At 35.8% G+C, this 20115-nt stretch overlaps 1 protein-coding gene across 2 annotated transcripts; it reads left to right on the plus strand.

Moving 5' to 3' along the window:
- The first annotated feature begins 1038 nt into the window (after positions 1-1038).
- Positions 1039-20094, plus strand: CCDC172 (coiled-coil domain containing 172). 2 transcript variants are annotated; one of them, XM_017836300.1, is made up of 8 exons: positions 1039-1267; positions 1469-1554; positions 4940-5056; positions 6456-6621; positions 8383-8484; positions 9436-9538; positions 19003-19090; positions 19943-20094. In XM_017836300.1, the coding sequence occupies exons 1-8, from the start codon at positions 1189-1191 to the stop codon at positions 19973-19975; spliced, it is 774 nt and encodes a 257-aa protein (XP_017691789.1). In that variant the 5' UTR covers positions 1039-1188; the 3' UTR covers positions 19976-20094. The 2 variants fall into 2 exon arrangements, with proteins under 2 accessions (XP_017691789.1, XP_017691790.1); XM_017836301.1 differs by lacking the exon at positions 4940-5056 and having other exon boundaries at positions 1040-1267.
- The last annotated feature ends 21 nt before the right edge of the window (positions 20095-20115 follow it).

Below are 20115 nucleotides of genomic sequence, written 5' to 3' on the forward strand. Positions count from 1 at the left end.
CAGCAGTCTATGCTAAGACAGTATCTCCTCTGAGGAAATGTCTATAACAATACAGGAATGTCAATAATCCTAATCTTTTTCAATGTTAAAAAGGCTGGAAATCTATAAAGTTCCATTCCTTCAGGCTTTTTCTGCCTCAAAGCAAATAGGCCAACTTCACTTAGTTATTCCCTGCAGAGGGTGTAGTCAATCCTTTCCAAGATGAAGAAGCAAACCCTGTAATAGGAATTATATTTTCAACCAGGTACTTACATTTCAAAGTATATCAAGTAACATACAAACCAGAGCGTTACAGGAACTCCAAGCAGAGTAAACATACGCTCCAGAAGAGCGTAGAATGGGCTGTGTTGTGATCTTTGATTGCTGGGACTAACTGGAACAGAAACTCTGCCCATTTTACATTCATGGTGAAATGCAGCCAAGCTGAGTGTGATCCCTGTAAGTTCTATGGAGTCAGATTTACCTTGTTCTTCTGTGTGATAGCAGATTTTAGCCTACTTCCTTAGCTGCTCAGCTTAGACATCAATCTTCAAAAGATAAGTAAATCTGAGCTGATGCAACTTTTAGAAAGGACAGTGATCACTTCATAGAAAAAGGAAAGGGTAAAGAACAGCTTCTGGACAACAGAAAACCAGAATAAAGCACATGTTCCCAGAGAAATAAAGAAGTCAGAGCTGTTTGATCAAAACTCCCCAGATGCTGAACCAGTTTCACAGATGTGCCCAAGTTTGACATGATTCAGTGTCACCTGGTTTTTCCCTCAACAATTATCTTCCTTCTCCTGCCCCTACTGTAGTTTCCCTGCCTGCTCGTTTCCACTCACTGTTTCCCACCCGGGCTGCCCCAGGCAATCACCCACATTTCCCTCTGCCCGAGGTTCCCTCTCAGTCCCCTGTTTTCTGCAGCCTTCACCTCCCCTTGTGTCCCCTCTTCCCCCTCAGCCATGTCCCGTCTGCCCTGGTCGCTCCCTTCTGTTCGCAGCCCCAGGGAGGCGGAGGCCGAGGGCAGCGCGCTGAGGGCAGAGCGCTGAGGGCAGAGCGCTGAGGGCCGAGCGCTGAGGGCAGAGCGCTGAGGGCAGGGCGCTGAGGGCAGGGCTGTGGCCAGACCCAGCCTCACCTTCCTGCGGGCACCGCAGCCCTCACCAGCCCGCCCTCACAAAGGCAGCACGGGCTCCACGAGAAGGCAGAAATGAACCTGGATGCTTTGTTCCAGCAAATACAGTTCACAGAGAAGCAGGCGAGGGAGAAGAGGCACTTCATCCAGCAAGGTCGGCCCCGTGGCCGCCGTCCTGAGGGGCCGGCGACGGCACCGACCGCCCTGAATGGCCTCTCCATTCCCAGGGTGTCCTGAGGGGCCTTGTGTCAGGGAAAGCCGGGGTGGCCGCTTCTTGCTAATGGCATGTTTCTGTAAGAATGTAACTTTTACAAACCGAGTAAACATTCTTACAGGTTTTTGTTTGTTGTTGCAGCTAAATGTGACATAAACAGAAGCTATGAAAAAATTAACCAAATAAAGGAAGAGCTGAGCGCTGCAAAAGTTAACTTAGAAACTAAGGTAAGCAGGCATATTTAGAGTGTACATAATAATGAAATACATTATGTTTACAAATATATGACCTTTCAGGAATAGATTCATAAGCACTTTCAAGGAGTGTGCTTCACTTGCTGAGTAATACAGCATTGAGAAAACTTACACCGCACATTCCTGTAGTGAAAAAAGGGTCTGTCAACATCCTTCCTCTCACAAATCTCACCCTTTGGGCTGGCCCCTGGTTGTGTTCAGGGACTTGCTCGGCTCAAGGTTAGGAACGTTTCCAGATAATGCTTCCAAAATCTGGAAGCTCTAGAATCAGGACATGTGCACAGGTAAGTCACTCCTTCTCCACAGACAGAGCTTGGCAAGGAGGACATCACCATGGACAGGTCACTGCATGCACAAGATAGGCCACCAGCTGTGGGCAGGCTGACTGTTGGGGTGTGGTGTGAGATTTCCTGCTTTAACAGTCCTGAAACTTGTTACAGCATTTCCTTCAGTGCCCAAAAGGCATTTTTTGGTTGCCTGATGTGTTTCACTAACAGCCTTCCACAGGAAAAAATGTATGGAAACATTCCCTGTGTTTACTTCACAGGACCTTGAATCGTACACTGAAGACCTTTCTGTAAGCCCAGGCTCACAGTTAAGGCTTACAAGACCTAAGGTTTTTTCTAAGGATGCCAAAGACAGAGGAAAGTTTCTAAATCTATTTAGTGATTTTATTACTCTTTCCATTTAATCAGACTGCAGATGTATTTTCAGATTAAGCTTCCAGAGCTTTTCACCAATAACACCTGTAGTTGCAAATTATTTGAAAATCCATTTGCTTCTGTCTGAAAAATGAAGTTTAAATACCATCCCTGGTGCTCTTAAGTGTCTGTGGTGACAGAATATGTATTCACAACAGGGAAGGATTTGGAGCCTCCTTTGAAGTCAGAACTGTTGTATCCTATCACTTAAATAAACAACTTCAAGAACATTGGGGGGATTGCCTCACCTAGTTGTGAAAATAAATGTTTGGAGGTTGATTTTCATCCTTCCAAACACAGGCTCTTCTGCCTTTTGTAAAGGATTATGTAGTATATATAATAAATATCAACATTACTGATCAAAATAAAAAAGAACTCATTTACAAATATTTACTACTTGTAAATTCAGACTATAATCATGCAAGCAGTTATTCACGTGCTCACATTTATGCATGTAACGATCTCAGAGCCCAAAGGTGCTTTAAAATAGTAACTTATTTAGCCAACACAGATTATATCTGGATATTGCTTGTTAGGTGAAGTCCTCTGTAGTCTTACTCATAAATTTATTTATGAACATTACAATTTTATGTTTATACTACTAATTTGTTGTTGATGCAGTGTGATTTATAATCAAGGTTCATGTGGTAGGTTATAGAAGATCCCGAGAGTAGAGCCATTATTGTAAATGACTAATGGGAAGAGCTGAAGAACCATTCCTAATTAAATTTTATGTGCTTTACTGACCAGGATTAATAATATTCTCACTGATGTCCACAAAAATATATTTAGCTTGCTTGCTTAGTCTGACATTGATTAATTTATAGATAGGAAATGATAGAGAAAAGTAGTGGAATAGGAAAATACATTTCAATCAGACTGTATTTAGGTTTAAAGATTATATAGTTATGGACATTATTTAAAGTAATTTCTTTTTCAGTACAGGAATCAGGTTTACATATGTCTACAATAGTTCATGCAATTCAAATAATATTAAATAATGCTGTTCAGCTAATGCTGTTCAATTTGTCCTGAACAAAATAACTGCAGTTCTTTATAATCAGACATATCCAACCACATGCATGCTCAGCAGCTGATGCTTGACCAAGCAGATGAGACTGAGTTCAAAGGTTTTTTGACATCTATTTCACAGACACTGCCTGTGGTCAATCAAAGAGTCCTAGGAAGTGCAATTTTTCCCTCTTTTCTGTAAAATCAGGTAGCATGTAATTAGAACCCGAATTATAACATTTTGCAGTTCATAGCTCAATGATTTCTTTAAAAAAATTGGTTGCAAATGCATAGATTAAGTTGGCATCTTACAGAAGGAGCAACTACACTGCAGCTAGTTACCTTCAATAATACAAATACAGTGGTATAAGACCATCTACTCCTTTGAATTAATATGTAAAATAAATTCTCCTGAGGCAAGCACTTCCTGGACACTTAGCATGCTGGACATATCAGGGATAAGGAAAAACTCTGGTCCTTTCCTTCCCAACTCTCACATTCTGATCTTAGGGCATTTTCATTCCACTATCCTCCTGTTTTGATCAGATGCACTTGATCTGTGCCCTCTCCAAAATCATCTACATTGTTTAATTTTAAAATCTTTTCACTTTTACCACTTTAATACCACTCTTATTTGGTCTTTTCTGCTTCTACACACACAAACAGTCACGTTATCAGCCTGACTATTCAATTTACTTCCTGATACTTACCCTGTGCCTTTACAGTCTGTGGGCACTTCTGCTAACTTTACTTTCCCTATTCATTGCTGAGTATTACAGTCTGAGTCATGCTCTTGACTCACTTCAAGAGAACTTCATCAGATGAATGGTTTTCATCCTTTAAGACTCTTCAACACTTAACTGTTTTCTATTTATCTGTTATTATAGTTTATTCCACCATGTAACTTAACTTAGGTTAGATGATATAGTAGATGCGCTGGAAAATTGAGAAGAACTCCTCAGCAAATTTTGAAAATGTAGTGGTTGAACAGCATACTCTTCTGTCAGATAAATTAATGGTTAAAAGTAATAAAACTCAAAATAAATCTATATGCAAAATTGAAGTTTGGGGCTTTGGGTGGTTATGGTCAAACTGTCTCTAATCAATGAGCTGATTTCCATTACACTTTCTTGGCTAAAAATTCCAGAAATATTGCTCAGAAAAATATGAGCTTATCCCTCCTTCCTTCACATATGCCACAGTGGCATTGCAGAGTTGGTGACATGTACAGCCATTCAGTCAAAACTACAGTGTTGGACCACTGTCCCTCTAATATTATTGTCTGATTTGGGAGATGATGAACTTTACACAGTTAGATGGAGGACACTGTCCTGTGTTGCATAAAAGATCCCATGTGGTCAAGACTTTCCCTGGTTTTAACCTGAAAAAATATCTCCTGAATCAAGCAGACTTTAAATTGCCATTCTAGATAGACAGACCACCACTAAATGTCTCCTTTAAAGAAAGAAGATTTTGAAAAGCTTCGTGGTATCCTGCAAGATAAGTGGGGGGTAAAAGAAAGAGCTGTTATGGTTTTGCTAGTCCAGCAGCTAGGGCAGCTGTGTTTTAACTGTACAATATCAAAGTATATGAAACAATAAAACAATAACCTTACTTCCCAACTTTTTTTTTTTTTCTCTTGGAAGGTTCAGCAGCTGTCTGAAAAGCAGTTCTACTTAGAAATTCTGAAGAAACGTGAAGATAGCTTAGAAAAACAGAAAGCTGAACTTATTAATCAAAAAAGCAGTCTTCTTAAAATCTTGGTGTGTTTCCAGCTATGGTGTTCAGAGAGCTCTTTTCTACTCGGCAAGAGCAATCACCTTTAAAATTTGAAAATCTGGAAGACCTAATATTCTAAATCAGGAATTTTTTTTTTGCTTTAGCTTATATAAGAATGTAAATGTAGATAAATTATCACTTTTAATTTATGCCACGATCTAAGGTAGTGTATGCTGCAGTTTATCTACAAAGCTGATTTAACCTTCTTGACTTCGTTTTCTAATGTCTCCTGCTGTATGACTGAAGTCCAATTCTGATAGATTATTTACTCTTAAAAGTAAACTAGGAAAGCCTCACCTTAAGTTGGGTTGGCTCATCCACAATCAAACAGATTGAGAAGGATCAAAGGAAAAACCCAGGGAGGCCCACACCATGTTTTAGCAATCCTGACGTGCCACACAATCTCTGATGGCAGACACACCCAACCACCTCTTCAAAGGTAGCTACTTACAACAGACAAGAAGTTTTTCAGTTCTCTCATATGCCAACCTGAATATTGCCTCCCTCTTACTTCACTGTGCATCCTTGGATCTGTACGAAGGAAGAAATGCCAGAGGAGTAGTCTTCTCTGTGTATGTATCTGCACTTTAAATGTTCAGCAGAGCTAAATTTCAAATGTTCAGTCCAAATCACCGATATTAACCCTAAATCTTTAGGCAGATATTTTCTTAATTGAGTAATACTTCTGCAGCACCCAAAGTATTCCCAATATATGTGTGAAGTTTCTTTTAATTGGAGCCAGTCAAGTTCGATATATGGGTTATCATTTCTTTTTTCCTGTATATAGGGGACATTTCACTTTATTTGACTTAGCAATCAATTAGACTTCTTAAAAGAAATTGAATATAACCTTTCTTGTTTGAATGGGTCTTTTTTTCCAGAAAATTAAACAGTAATTTCCTATCAACTATAGCTTTCTTAGTAGTTATTGAGGGAGTTAAAGGAAGTCTGAGTTCTGCAGAGGAATAAACACCTTGATTTAAATTAATAACAATCTAAAAAAAAGGAACAGCCATGCTAGGCTACAGACTTTAAACAGAACTTTCTACTAACTTCAGTAAAATAGTTGAACCAAGTAACTGTTGGTGCAATTCTGGAAGATAAGGTAGCGATTTTTAACATGCTTTGTTATTAAGAATATATCCTTCATTTTTACAGGGGAAAAAAAAAGTTGAAACAACAGACATAATGGTAGAGCTGTAGACCATTTTCATGTTCTTATAAGTCAGGAAATTATTTACTTTTACATTTATTTACTTTTGGTTTTTTATTTATATTATACTACAAATTTAACAACAGTGTGTTTCAGTCTGCCTAGCCTAACAAAGACTTCCTTTTTTTTTTTTGCACCTGAACATTCAATATTCCCTTTCTTTTTTTCAGACAGATGCAAAGAGAAAAATTGCTGAAGAGGAAGATAATTTTACCAGAGAAGTAACAGAGTTTAACAATGAATATGGACTAACAAGAAATAGAGATCTTATGATTAAAAAAAAAGTCAAGACTGAAATAAAGGATTTAGAGAATGAGGCAGCGCTGCTGAAAAATGGTAAGCCTTATATTAAACTAGTGTATCTTGGATTAATACAAATCAATAAAATATAACTATGCAAACCAGCACTTTTAATTCCATTCCCTTGCAGAAGGGTCTCCTGATGTCTAATGTCAGCCAGCATAGAGGTGCTCTGTCATAGATAGTGACTGGTTTTGGTTAGAATCCTCTATGGAAGAGTTCTGTACATGTCCTTAGCTTCAAAAGAATTGCACACACAAATGTCTTGCAGTAGAACTTGATCTTTAAGACACAGAGTATGAGATCTCTCAGAACACAGGGTCAGACTTAAAAGCAGTCCTTCTGCAAGGAAATAGGGGTCGTCATGGATCACGAGCTGAACATGAGTTAATGACATCAGAATGCCAACACCACACTGAGACATAAACATAATTCTGATCTCTAAGACATGGAAAATAATTTTTCACTCTATTTGGGGCAGTTAAGCTCTTAGCTGGAGTACTGTGCTCCTCGTTTTGATGTTAAACTCTAAGAAAAGATGTGGACCAGCTGGAGAGAATCCACATGGGACCAGTGAGAGTGATCAGAGTTCTGGAGCACATGAGAAAGAAGAAAATGAAAGAATTGTGACTATTTAACCTATTAAGGAAAAGATTGATGAAATATGAATATCAGTCTTCAAATTATTAAAGGATCCTGTAAAAAGGAAATTAATATATTCTGCATATCTATAGTGAACTGAATAAAAAGTAACAAGTGTAAAACACAATAAGTGAGAGTCTGTCTGACTGTTTAGAAGTCTTTCCAGGAACAATGAACTAAAACACTCTGCCCTAGGAGATTCCATTATCAAAGGAATTAGGGGTCTTCACTATCAAAGGTCTTTAAAAACAGGATAGACAAGCATCTGTCAGAAATGGCAGAGGTACAGCTGATCCTGCCTTCAGGAGAAGGAATGCAGTAGATGACCCCTCAAAGTCCTTTCCAGTCTCATGATTTGTCAAACACCAGCACTTCCAATTCCTAATATCTGCTGTAAAGTTACTGAAATGGGACTATCCATTTGAGTCTGCACTTGGTAGTACCTTCTTTCTTATTTCTTGTTGCTCTGATTCTAATCTACAACTGAAAAAAGTCTGTATTTGGTGGCAAGTGCTACTCTTAGCAATTAATTTTTACATATTCAGACAGATCTGGGCAGTTAAATGATTAGTAGGACCTGAAGGGGGACTAACATTCTTCTCTTGGTTCAGTTGCTGTCTTGATTCCACCCTTTATTTGCACCTTTTTTGAGGTACAATTTCCTGTCTTTGGTCTGCTACAGTCCTGAGCACAGTGACAACACTGGAGTGAAAAGTTTAACTCTTAACATGGGAATTATGCAAGGACCTCCAGTTGTTAGAAAAACAATCACAATTCATTCCAGATGCTGTCAATAGTCAGGCTCAACGTCCTGCTGAGAGGTGTCTGTTCTCCACCTATTCAACGAGTCATCTTCCTTTCTTTATAGCTGAAGTAACTCTAAAGCAAAACATTCTTTTTCTGCCCAGACAACAAAATATGTTGAACATCTTAATAACAATAAAACCCATTTTCTTTCATAGGTATGAATGCACTGTATGACCTATAATTTCTTGTGAATTGTGTTTTATATGACTGATTTTAGTTTATTTTTGTTTTATATTCAAGGTTCTTTTTCACTAGCTGAATATTGATAGAAGTAGTTAAGAATATTTAAGATTGTATCATGAATGCTAAAACTGTAATGTATTTTAATTTAAATGTATTTTTTCTTAGAAATGGAGTCAATGGAACACAAAAATGTTCAGTTAAATGCACTCCAGCTGCAGAAGAATGAGTTAAAGCAGGATTTATTTACTCTCCAAAGTGAACTCAAAGGTGTGCCTGATAATTACTCGCTATGATAATTACTTCTGCTTGACAAAGGCTTTTGAAAAATCTTTTCAGTCAAGTTTCTTTTCTCAAGAAAAAGAAATCATAGTAACAAGATTTTAATTAATTTTTACAATATGTAATACATAATTTTAAACATGGCTATAATAAATATTATGGATTTCAATGAGATTTATTTTGAATGCCACTGATACTGAGGTCTAGAGATTCGCTGAATCATGAGCTATAAATATAAAAAAGAAATATTTGCTTTTGCTGGTAAGTCATGTACTTAAATGGAGAATTTGGTGTTTCTAAGTGCACTTAAAATCAATATAAATATTGTTTTAAACCCATTAACCTATAATTAAAGAATATCACTAAAATTGAAATGTTTTAAAAGCAGTGTGGCTTGGACTGAGAAAGACAGGTTTGTCCTGGGTGCTAAACCTCTGAGTCGTAAATTCAACTGTCTTCTGTTTACTGACATTTGTGTGTTCTTGTATGGAAGTCTGTGCATAAAAAAGGACATCCAGGAGGGGTGTCAAGTACTCAGCAAACTCTATAAAATGAAAAGATAAAAAGATACAGAAGGAACCACAAAAAGTTCTGTGTCAAAGGTGATCAGAGCAATAGGAATAATTTTGAAATCTGAATTAAAAAACGTAATCTAGAGCCTTTTAGTAAGCTTTTTACAAATATATAAGTAACATGTCACAGTAAGAGCTAAGGAAAGCAGTAAATGTGATCATAAATTGTTTGAGAAAGGGAGTGAAACTTTCCAGATTGCAATATGCAATTGCAATAATAATAAAATAATTCATGTTCTTTATTTAGATGCCTTTTCCCTTCAAACAGTTGCATGAAGAAAGAAAATATAAATTTAGAAAATGCAGAAAGTCTTTGAATATGGATGATTAATATATATTTATAAAGTGATTCTAATTTCATGTTTAGACCTTGAGAAAGTAATCAGGGAGGCTGAAAGAATGACGAAAGATTTAGAAGCAGAAAAAGTCCAAGTAACTGAAAAACCTCAGACTGATCCTGAATGTTTAAGGTAAGAGTCTCGTGTTAATGAGTTCCTAAATTTGATTTTAGACCTGTAACTGCAGACCAATCCTGGTGGCAATGACTATTTTACCTTTCCTGTACAATATTCCTTTGAAATCAGAAGAACCATTCATTTTTTATTAGAGAAGACAAATTCCTGCTGTTTATTACAGCATTTCACACTTACATGCATGCTCAAAGGAACTAAAAATGGAAGAGTTTGCAGGGATGTCAGTCAGACTTGGAGGAAGAACAAAAGACTGCTGCTTCCACAGGGTGGAAGACCAATTCTTAAGTTCTTGCAAAAATGGTGGTGGTGCACAAAGTACTGATGAAGTGCCCGTGCTAAACGCATCCCTGCTGATGGGCTGCACAGAGCCCGCTTGCAATGGGATGGGTTGGCCACAGTCACCTCCTTGGGTCAGCTGGGCCCTGTGTTGAAGCTACTAAATGCAGATTTTTCTCTCTGATCTCTTATCAGTTCCAGTTTGCCTTCCAATTAAGCCAGTTTAGATCAAAATTTTGAAGACTTAACCAAGACACAAGACCTTGCACAGTCTCCCTTAACAGTGACTGTTGCTTCTTGGGAACTGAGTGGTAATGACTCATTTCTTGTCAGTTTGCTTAAGTGAGACAATTAGATTTTCACTTCACAGAAAATAATGTAATTTTCTTTTTAAAAAAAGATTCCAGTGCAGAAAGCCCCATATCACAGAACTGTCCATCTTTTTTCTGTCTTATGATGTTCCAGATGAAAGTGCCTGTGGATATTTAAAAATATTGAATAGGCAATGCAAAGAAACTCCCTCTGGAAAAGCTGGTCTGAAAGATTCTCTAACAGAAGTTGTTAAGGAAAACATAACTGTTATTACCATCGTGGGTTTTTTTCCTATATATTGCTAAGCTTTTGACAAAAATAAATAAATGTAACGTGGGTTTTTTTTTCTGAAAACTTTCAGTGGAAAGTTATAACTTTGCAGAGAACCCTGAGCAATTTTCTGAAAGACGATTTGGTAATGGCCCATTTTTTGCTGAATATCGGTTTTTGAAAGAAAATGATATATCAGCCCTATTACTAACTCTCTTCAACCTCTTACGTGGTGTTGAGACATGGCCAAAATTCCCTCAGCATAAAAATTAATTAGCTCACAATCCTGCATACAGCAGCAAAAAATTTGCATTCAACATATACATAGAAGACTCAGTGTAAATAATAATAGCAGCAGCGATTCTTTAGGACAGCATGTTATAATTCACTTGTTTACATTATTCATTCAATCGTGATATATTAGGGTTTGTGATACATGAGGTTGTCACCTTCCTTCTAAATAACAGACTTCCCTTGGAGTAGTTTACTGCCATGATGCCACTGAATATTGAAATTGGTGTAATTAGTTTTCTGTAACAGGTTTCCTTTGTGTAAGGTACAGGAGTAACAAACATTATGTTACTTCAAGTTCCCAGCTCTGCCACTGAGATCCTAGGGATCAATCAAATCCATATATGTCTGCCTTTCTATGTAGTGAAAGTAACTCACAGGTCTGCAGAACGATACTTTGGTGTTATCTGGGTGGAAAACGTGGATAAAACATATTAAATTCTATTAACTGCAAAATCAGCAAGTGCCATTTACAACCAAAGCAAGAAGGAGGATGATATTTTCTTGTTTAATGAAATGCCTTCTTTTGTGGTCAAGATAAGATTACATTATTTGATAATTGCATGTAGTGCAAAATATAAACTGCTGCTGCTGCTATGACTAATATCACAAAATGCAAGAGATTCTTGAAGTGTAATAATATATTGAATACATTTTCTTTACATTGAAATACTTTTTCATTTCAGATACTGGAAAAAATTTAGGACGGATTTGCCTAAATCATACTTTTATCTTGCACTTGCTTTTGATCAGAAAAGCTCAGTGCTTTATAGAGAGAGAGATAGCCCTGAATAAGTTAACTCAAATGCCAGAAGCAACATAGATATGCTACTGTACTTCCATGTCAGCACTAATAGATTCTGCTTTTCTGTAGAGCTAGTCAGGCAATCCTCATTTGTCTACCTCTCTCTGTCATAGTGCTGTGCTCTTTAGAATCATCCCAAACTCTTATCAGGCTCATACAACTCTAGCAATTCTTTTTTGCTTTCACTTCTTTAACATAACCCACCCATCACTTCTTGATTTGGACTACTGAACTAAGAGAATGAAAGAGGGGCTTTAAAGTATTATGTGCTATAAATATTGCAGTATATAAATAGTCCCCCAGGAGGTACCTGATCAGTACCTACAAGGATATCATCAAGAAGATGGAGCCAGGACCTGCACAGTGCTGCACAGCAGGACAACAAAAGGCAAAAAGCAGAAGTTGAAACAAGAAGATTTAGCATGAATTTAAGGAAAAACATTTTTATCATGAGGACAGTGTAAGCAAAGGAAAAGGTTGGCCAGAGAGGTTGCATAGCTTTCATCCTTGAAGGTTCTCCTTGAGATATATGCATATACCAGTGTATATATCTTAACAGGAGTCAATTTTGGCCATGTTAAAATCAATGTGATTGAACCTACTGTGTCAGAGAAACAACCCTTTTTAGCCTAACAAGATTAGGGTTTTTTCCCCATACAAAATTTACTGCAAGAATAGAATTCTAGTTTTTGCTGAAAATCACTTTTATTACATATAAAGATGATAATATTTTGGCACAAGTAATGTGGATCAAAAATACATATTTTTTCTATGAAATAAGCACAAAATTTGATTCTCTTTTTACAGAGCTGGAAAGCACATCACTCTTTAAATGGCAAAAATACCAATGTTTTTAATGCTTCCTTAGAACAAATGTGAGAGACAGGCAGCATCAATAACCTGATATATGTAGCTCCCTGATCACCCTGCAAGTCTGTTACTGTATCACATTCCTAGTTCCAGCTTAAAAATCAATATCAAAAGTAGCTGGCAAGGCAAGAATCTTCATTACAATTAAGTATATATCTAAAAGTAAATTGTGTTTCAGTGTAGCCAGCTAATTCAAATTACAGCAATTCATCTTTGATCTGAGAAAAATGTCCTATACCACGTCTGCAGTTTCATAAAATTTCTCTCAAATCCATCAAAGAATTACAAAAGGTCATGGGAAACACACACGGGTAATTCTCAAAGCTGTTGATGCTGCAGTTAGAGGCTTGTTTTAATGCACACCAGGTACAGAAGAAAGGTAACCAAAATTTGAATGTTAAGCACAGATACAGTTATGGGTAAGACACTGTACCCTCTTACTCAAAGCAGGCACTCTGGACAATGCCAGTGTCAAGATACAGGCCCATAATTCAGAGAAATATTTAAGAAAAGAAGGCTTTTTTTTTTTTTCCTGAAGAGATCTGCAATTAAGATCAAAAGCTTTATTTTAATCATCTTTTCTGCCAATGCCAACCCCAAACACAAAACAGCAGGAAAGAACTTTGGCATCAGCTCTCTTGAGTCCCATTTCCCTGGCAGGTAGCAAGTAGCATCACTTGAGTGGAACAACTCAGGAGTCAAGCAGAGACTAACTGATACCAGTAAATTCTTAACTATGTCATTTCACTATTATATTAATTGTAATTACTATATTAATTATTTATCTTCTTTCACATTTTAATTTTAAATTTTTGTGTTGCCTTAAGTAAAGCAGCCTAGAAATAATTTTAATTGAGGCTCATTTAGACTAACAACAGAACATTTCTACCTAAAACTGATATTTTTCACACTATTTAAAAGGTAGACTGAGGATAAAATGTTTCTCTGAAACCTGAATCTCTCTTCTACTTCAGAAAAGAAGTAGCAGAAAGGAAGTGCATGAAATCTGCTTACTTTCTAAGTAGTTCAAGGCTTTGTATACTTGTCTAAATCCAAAAATATAGTATTGCTTCTTAGACTTTATAATACAGAAAAAGAAACTCCATTACCAAAATTAGGAAGGAAAAAGTAATTCTTTCTTTCATACAGGTCATACAGGAAATATATTCATTAGGGCTGAAAAATATTTCATGCTAACAGCAGACTGCCTAAGGCCATGTATGGTTCTGATGGGGTAAACAAAAATTTGCAATTTAATTTTATGTTAAATTTTATAATCTAGAGATATCAGTCTGTGGAGTAATTCTTATGGTTCAAAGTTAGTTTTTCAATGGCAATCTCCTCATTGATTTTTTGAGCTTTCCTTTTTAATAGCAGTGCCTAGTGGAACTGTTATAGTTTGAATTATGTTAAAATAAGTTTCCATTATGAGTTGCAGTATTTATTTACAAAAAGTAGATCAAATCTGACTAATGATATCTTTCCTTGATAAGACAAAAAATTGGTTAGGCAAAGAAAATTCAAATGCCATCCATTTAGACATTAATAAAGTATTTGATGTTAACCCACCTGGGAAACTACTAGTTAACCTGGGGAAGACATATTTAAAAAATGAAGGAAAGAAATGACTAATACTAACAACAGGAGTAGGTCTGAAAATAGAAATTCTGGCACTTGAAAAGGTAACTACAGTCACTGCTGGTCATGGTTAATGTTTTAAATAATGACTTTGGAATAGAAAGTGGTTTATGACAATAGTGTAAAATAATCAAAAAACTACACCTTGTAGACTGGAATTTGCTGAAAAAGAGGAGGAATATAATTATATACAGTGCAAGTTGATCTATTTGTACACAACTAAGGGCTTCAACAATAAGTACCTGGAAGCAAAGGAGAGGTCTGAGCTTACTGTGTGAGCAAAATACAACTATAAACATCAAAAGTAAATATAGCTGTGGACAAGATAAAAGCAAGAGTTATTTCCAACAAAAAGCAGAAGGGTGTAAAAATATTGTGTACAAATCTCTCACCTACTTGTCAAAAAAAGGACATGCATTCAACCTGGAAGATGAGTAGAGTATGGAGAGCCCATAATGCAGAAGGAAAGAAGGACAATTCTAAATCCTTTTTAGCTCTGAGAAAATTGTACACATGAAGAAAGCAGTACATTATAGAGACACTGATTTCAGCAATAGGGTAGCAATATTAATATATCCAGATTAGGATCTAATTTTCCCTGTACAATAGAAAAATCAAGATAATTGAATGAGAGGGATCATTGACCCCTATTTACTTTCCCTGACTCAATAGGAATCTTACTGACCCCTAGAAACACATTTTATTTTCACATCTCTGATGCTTGTACATTTTTTCTTTCCTGTGTAACTCTTCTTCCAGTTCCTGTGAAAAGTAGTCCACATAGCTTTGGTCTACTGTCTGCACAAAAGCAAATCTCACCCTAATGTGCAGTTTAATTCAGCGTGCCTTAACCTTTTCATGTTTACTCATCTATAATAATATATTCCTCAAAGATGGCTTGTGATGTTTTATGTATTTGGGGAATATAAATTAAAAAAAATACCACCACACTTTTGAAGACCTCTAACTACTCCTATAAATAGTTGCCTGACAGTATGCACAAAATGCAAGCTTTAATCAGTGAAAATTGCATATTTTACATTCAGCATTTGATCCAGGACAGCAAAAGCCAAAACTTCCTTATTTAACCTAAGGTAGCTCTGTTTCTTTTAATTTACATTCAATTCCCATTGTTATGTGGTCTAGTACCCTCTTCACTTTCATGTTTAATCTTCTTGCTAGTATTTATTATTACTCCTAGATCACTTTCTTACTTTTTATTCTCTTTCTGCTCCACCAAGCACAGACTTTTATAATTTAATTGTGTAGCTCAAGTACTTGAGTTTATATTTTGAGATACTAAACTACGTTTAGGACTTGTTTTCTCCCTTCCTCAATCAATTGATAATAGTCTGAAATTGATTGACTTCTGCAGCTGTATCAATAGCATTTTCTGTTTAGAAGTGTCAGCAAATTGTAAATACCCAGCAAAATCTTGCTCTCACTAGAGAAACATAGATATTAATTTAGTGCCAGTACTGAAGTGGGAGTGAATGACCTCAGTGCGTTACCTCTGCTTCAGCTTGAGACAATAAACCAAAGTCTTTGATGTTTTCCTCAATCTCAATAAAGTTTTAAAACCTTGATAAATGTATCTCCTGGAGTTTACAATAAAATTCAGGAAAATCAACATACATACTCTCAAGTTTTATATAAAACTTCCTACACAATTTCATTTTGTACCATGAATTCTATGCCCTGTATATCAATGTCAAGCAATTCTGTTTTATAACACACCATAATGTTTTCCCTCCAATTTATGTTTAAAAAATAAAATGGTGGTCATAAACAAGGCAAAGACAAGAAGGAGAATACAAAGAAGATGTTTTACCTGTCTCAGCAAAACATTACTAAGAGACAGTCTGCTCCTTCTGCAATGCCAACAACAACTAGTTAGAGTGTTTCATCCCCACTTAGGGGAAAAAAAAGCAGACCAAAAATGCATGTTAAACCTGCCTTCTATATAAATTGTTTCTCCTTTGAGAACTCTTTACATAAAATTATTCTTGAAATGCAAGTTTTGGATACTGAAGTCTTCATCCAGTAATTTGAATCCATGGATGATTTTCAGAGAAACTTGTTTGACAATAACATTATTTTTTCCATAGTTCAATGTATAATACCAGCATGTATCGATTTCACAATTATTTTTCCTATTTTCCTTGTGCATATACAGCTGAAATTCAAGAAGAATGGATCAACCACAAATGCCAATGACATTTAATAGCTGGGCTCATTTCAAAGCTGCAAAATCGATCATCTTCAGTGGTCTCCTCCTTCTTCATCTCTGTCACTTCTGACATTCAAGAATAATGGAAAATGGGCCATTGATAGTAGAGCTCAGTCTAGGACAAGCTAGCATCCAAAAAATGCTGATGTTGTTGTCCCACCTACTTGATTTAAGACTGGGTTTTGCTACTGCAAATTCGGCATTTCCGCTCCAGCTGTTCGTTAGAGCCTGTGATGCTGTAATTTACCAATACACTCTTAGTGCAGTGCAATGACTCATTATAAAGATATATTTTATTGTCACCAAAGAGAACAAAATGGTAAAAATAAAACAAAACCAAAGGACATGGACGGCCAAGTGCCAATGTGATTTTTCAGATTATTCTTTATAAGAGATCTGCTTTTTATCATAGTCATAAGCGAGGATATAATTGTCATATTAATCCTTGTTCTGGCAAAAGTTACATCTCTTTCCATTTCCAAAGGTGACAGAAAACCTGCCTTCCATCTAAACAGTATAGTTTCATGAATAATTGGTTTGCACATTTAATCTGATAGTGGAAAGATGAATATGAATATCCTGCTTATCTTAAATGTAAAATGAAAAACCTAAATCTGCTTTCAGGTTAAGCATTTTTTTAATAGTTCCATTGTCTCACATTCCTTCTGGTAAAACTTCATCATTTATTCAGTAACTCAGGCGTTTCCAATGCATTAATTTTGTAGACTGTAACCTAACAGACAGCCCTTATTTTGTGAGTATAATATTCCTGGCACATACTGTAATTATCTAGCTTCTAAATAAGAAAGAAGTAAGACTTGAAAGCAGAATCAATTGATTAATGTAAGAATTAAACACCACATTTGAATGAATGTGTCTTTTATCACCACAACCTGATGCTATATAAGTAATTTTGCTGTCACTACATTTAAAAGTTCTATAAAATATTTGAAATAAAATTTTAAAATCCATATGCAAAATATGAGTTTCAAAGCACATCATCAATAGTAATTAATTCACAATCCCAGGACACAGATAAGCAACTCCTACTGCTTATCTTCTGGTTGTTCTATCCTTAATGTACAGCTGCCATGGACTGGTATCATTCTTAGCTGACAACTAGCAGACAGACTATGCATCAGTTTTATAATGTAGAAGGCAGTGAGAGAGCATTTTCTCTGAGATCAACAAACTGTGTCTTTTTCTAAGGCAAATTAGGCAAAGTAGGGCTTTTGTTTGTCTTAGGTTTCTAAGTTCTCTGTTCCTCAGAGAACACTGAGGAAAAAATGAGTAGACAAGGCAATGAAGTTAGGCTGATTTAATCAAGATCACAAGCTGCTCTTAGACCTTGAAATGAACTTCTCTCAATGAAATGGTCTGTAAAGTAACAATATACTACAGCGCAGTGAATATTTCATTATTTAAAGTCTAGTTCAAAATTTCCTTTTTTTTTGATATTTGTATGTGTTATGAGAAATATTTCTGAAAACAGAGGCATTTACTCCCTTATAATACAAGCACGTGCAGCTCATACTTTTTTCATATTGAGGGTAAGATATTTGCATCTTCCACAGGAACAGCAAAATTGACTTACAGTGTTGCACAGTAAGTTATTCCTCTCGTATGAAAATATATCTTTTACTTTTAATAAAACCATTGTCTTGTGTAGAAAACCAACTCTATTGCAGCCAAAGAGGTGCATCATCTATAGAATAGGGTTAAATAATTTCTTGTCTATTATAGTGTATAAAGAAAAAATGGTTGCTACCTTCTCTTTCAACTTCAGAAGAAACAACATCCGGCTTTGATGCATCAGTTTAGCTATTTAATGACAAGCAGAATATATACTTTTCCTCCTTTTCTCAGTCTGTTTGTATGTCCCAGAATATTCACATTGTTTCCTGAAACTGTATTAAGGGTAAACAACTTTAGCTTTGTCATTATGCTTTTCTTATGACAGCCATGGAAGGACTCAGTCTAATCTCATCACCTTGTATTTATCAGACTACTGAAAGCTCTGGCACAGATTTCTCTTGGTCAACCAAGTATTAATTTAAACCACTACAGTCACGGATGTGCAAAGTTTAGGTGTCTCCTTTTAGGAGGACTAAATGATCTTTTGAATGGAGAAATAGCTATATTAAAAGTAATTCTTACTGTAGAAAAGTTGGAGAAACAGTCAGTAAGAGTGATGAAGAATAATGGGAGCAGTGGGGAGAGAACAGCAGCAGCAGCAGAGTCGCCTGTGGAAGGGTGTGGATTGGTGATAGCACAGGGTCAGGCAGAGGACCCATCTAATCCACCATTCTGTCTCCATCACTAGCTACAAATAGATACTCAGGAAAAATAAGAACAGTAACATATGGTACTTCCTAAGTATCAACATTCAAATTCACATGTTTAAATAAGGAAAATGATGACTAATGAAGCCCTAAATCTTTCATGGTTTATAAAAACAATACAGTCCAGAAATTTTTCTAAAAAATTACTTTGTCAAGACATACTTTGAAAAAACCCAAAGTGTTGCTTTCTGAATTTCCTTACATTGCCATCACAACTATCAGTGCTGAATAAAATCCAAGAGTATTGAGAGAGAGTGGCATGTTGGAGGGCCAATTACAAAACTAGCAAACATAAATCCTGATCATGAAAATAGATCAATGAGGCTTTTCTCACACAAGTCAAATGGACAACTGGGACCAAAGCTGGAAAAAGAGCTGCCCAGCAACAGTTCTCTGACCTGAAATTTCTTTTTGTTTTTGGACCCAGACTTAAGAAAGAATTGGAAAAATGCAAAGATGATAGTTGGGAAAGTGTCTGTGAGACTCTTCAAACAGAAATTGAAATTCTGCAAATGGTATGCCATTTTCGTTATGTATTTTAAGCCTTTGATAATTTTAGTTTTAAAGGTGTAATTTAGGATGATTAGCAGTGGCATTAGATAAGCATTTTTTTATACTGTGTACACATCTAAACATCCTCACATTATAGGCCCACTCCAATACTCATTTCTTTTGGTTTATTTTCAAATGTTCAATAATATAATTTCTTACAGAAAAAGAAATTTACAGAGAAGAGACAAAGATAAAAAGATACAAAGATTCAGTTTTAGCCCAAAAAAAGATGTATTTGGGGGACTAATACAAATGATTAGTTTATTGAAAGCTGCATAAGATTATGTATTTTGGAGCTAAACTAATCTTTACTTCCAGCTGCCAGTTAAACGGAAGATGGGAATATAGAGAAATAGGATCCTTTTATTTAGTACTTTATTTTGTTCACTCTCAAATTCCCTACAAAAACTTACTAAAATGTGTTTTTCTCTAAATGTCAATTCTAACTTCAGATTTCTTGATTATCAGTCTGTGTAATAATACAAAGAGAAAAAATATTTTGAAGTCCCATTTGGGAAACAAAAGGGGTTTAGAGGTTCATCTCAGAGCCCCTGATCGAGCTGTGTGAAGATGCAGCTGCCACTACCATCAATAGCAGAATGACAGTCATGAGAAATTTGTATTTCTCACTTTTATAATCAGTTCCAAGTTTCTGTTGAAGTAATATAACTTGCTTGTACTTTATCTGTTAATTTTATAATTAATTTTTTCAGAAAGAAAGAAAAAATCTCAATGTTTAAAAATTTCTCTGTAAAAAAAAAATACAGAAGTCATAAGATTTCATTATCTATCATTCAGTTCTTTCTCTTTTCCAGAATTTGTCACAAAAGAAGTCTTCAGGCAAGTGAATAATATGTGACATGTGATATGGAGTGTCACAGAAGCAAGTCTGAGTATTTTGAAACTATTTTATTCAGGGTCTATCAGATTTGCATCTATTTTTTGTTTGTTTGATTCACAGTTTGTATCTGCTTTTACTTTTTATTAA

The sequence above is a fragment of the Lepidothrix coronata genome, unplaced genomic scaffold (assembly GCF_001604755.1).
Source record: "Lepidothrix coronata isolate B3197 unplaced genomic scaffold, Lepidothrix_coronata-1.0 Scaffold275, whole genome shotgun sequence".
Taxonomy (NCBI): Eukaryota; Metazoa; Chordata; class Aves; order Passeriformes; family Pipridae; genus Lepidothrix; species Lepidothrix coronata.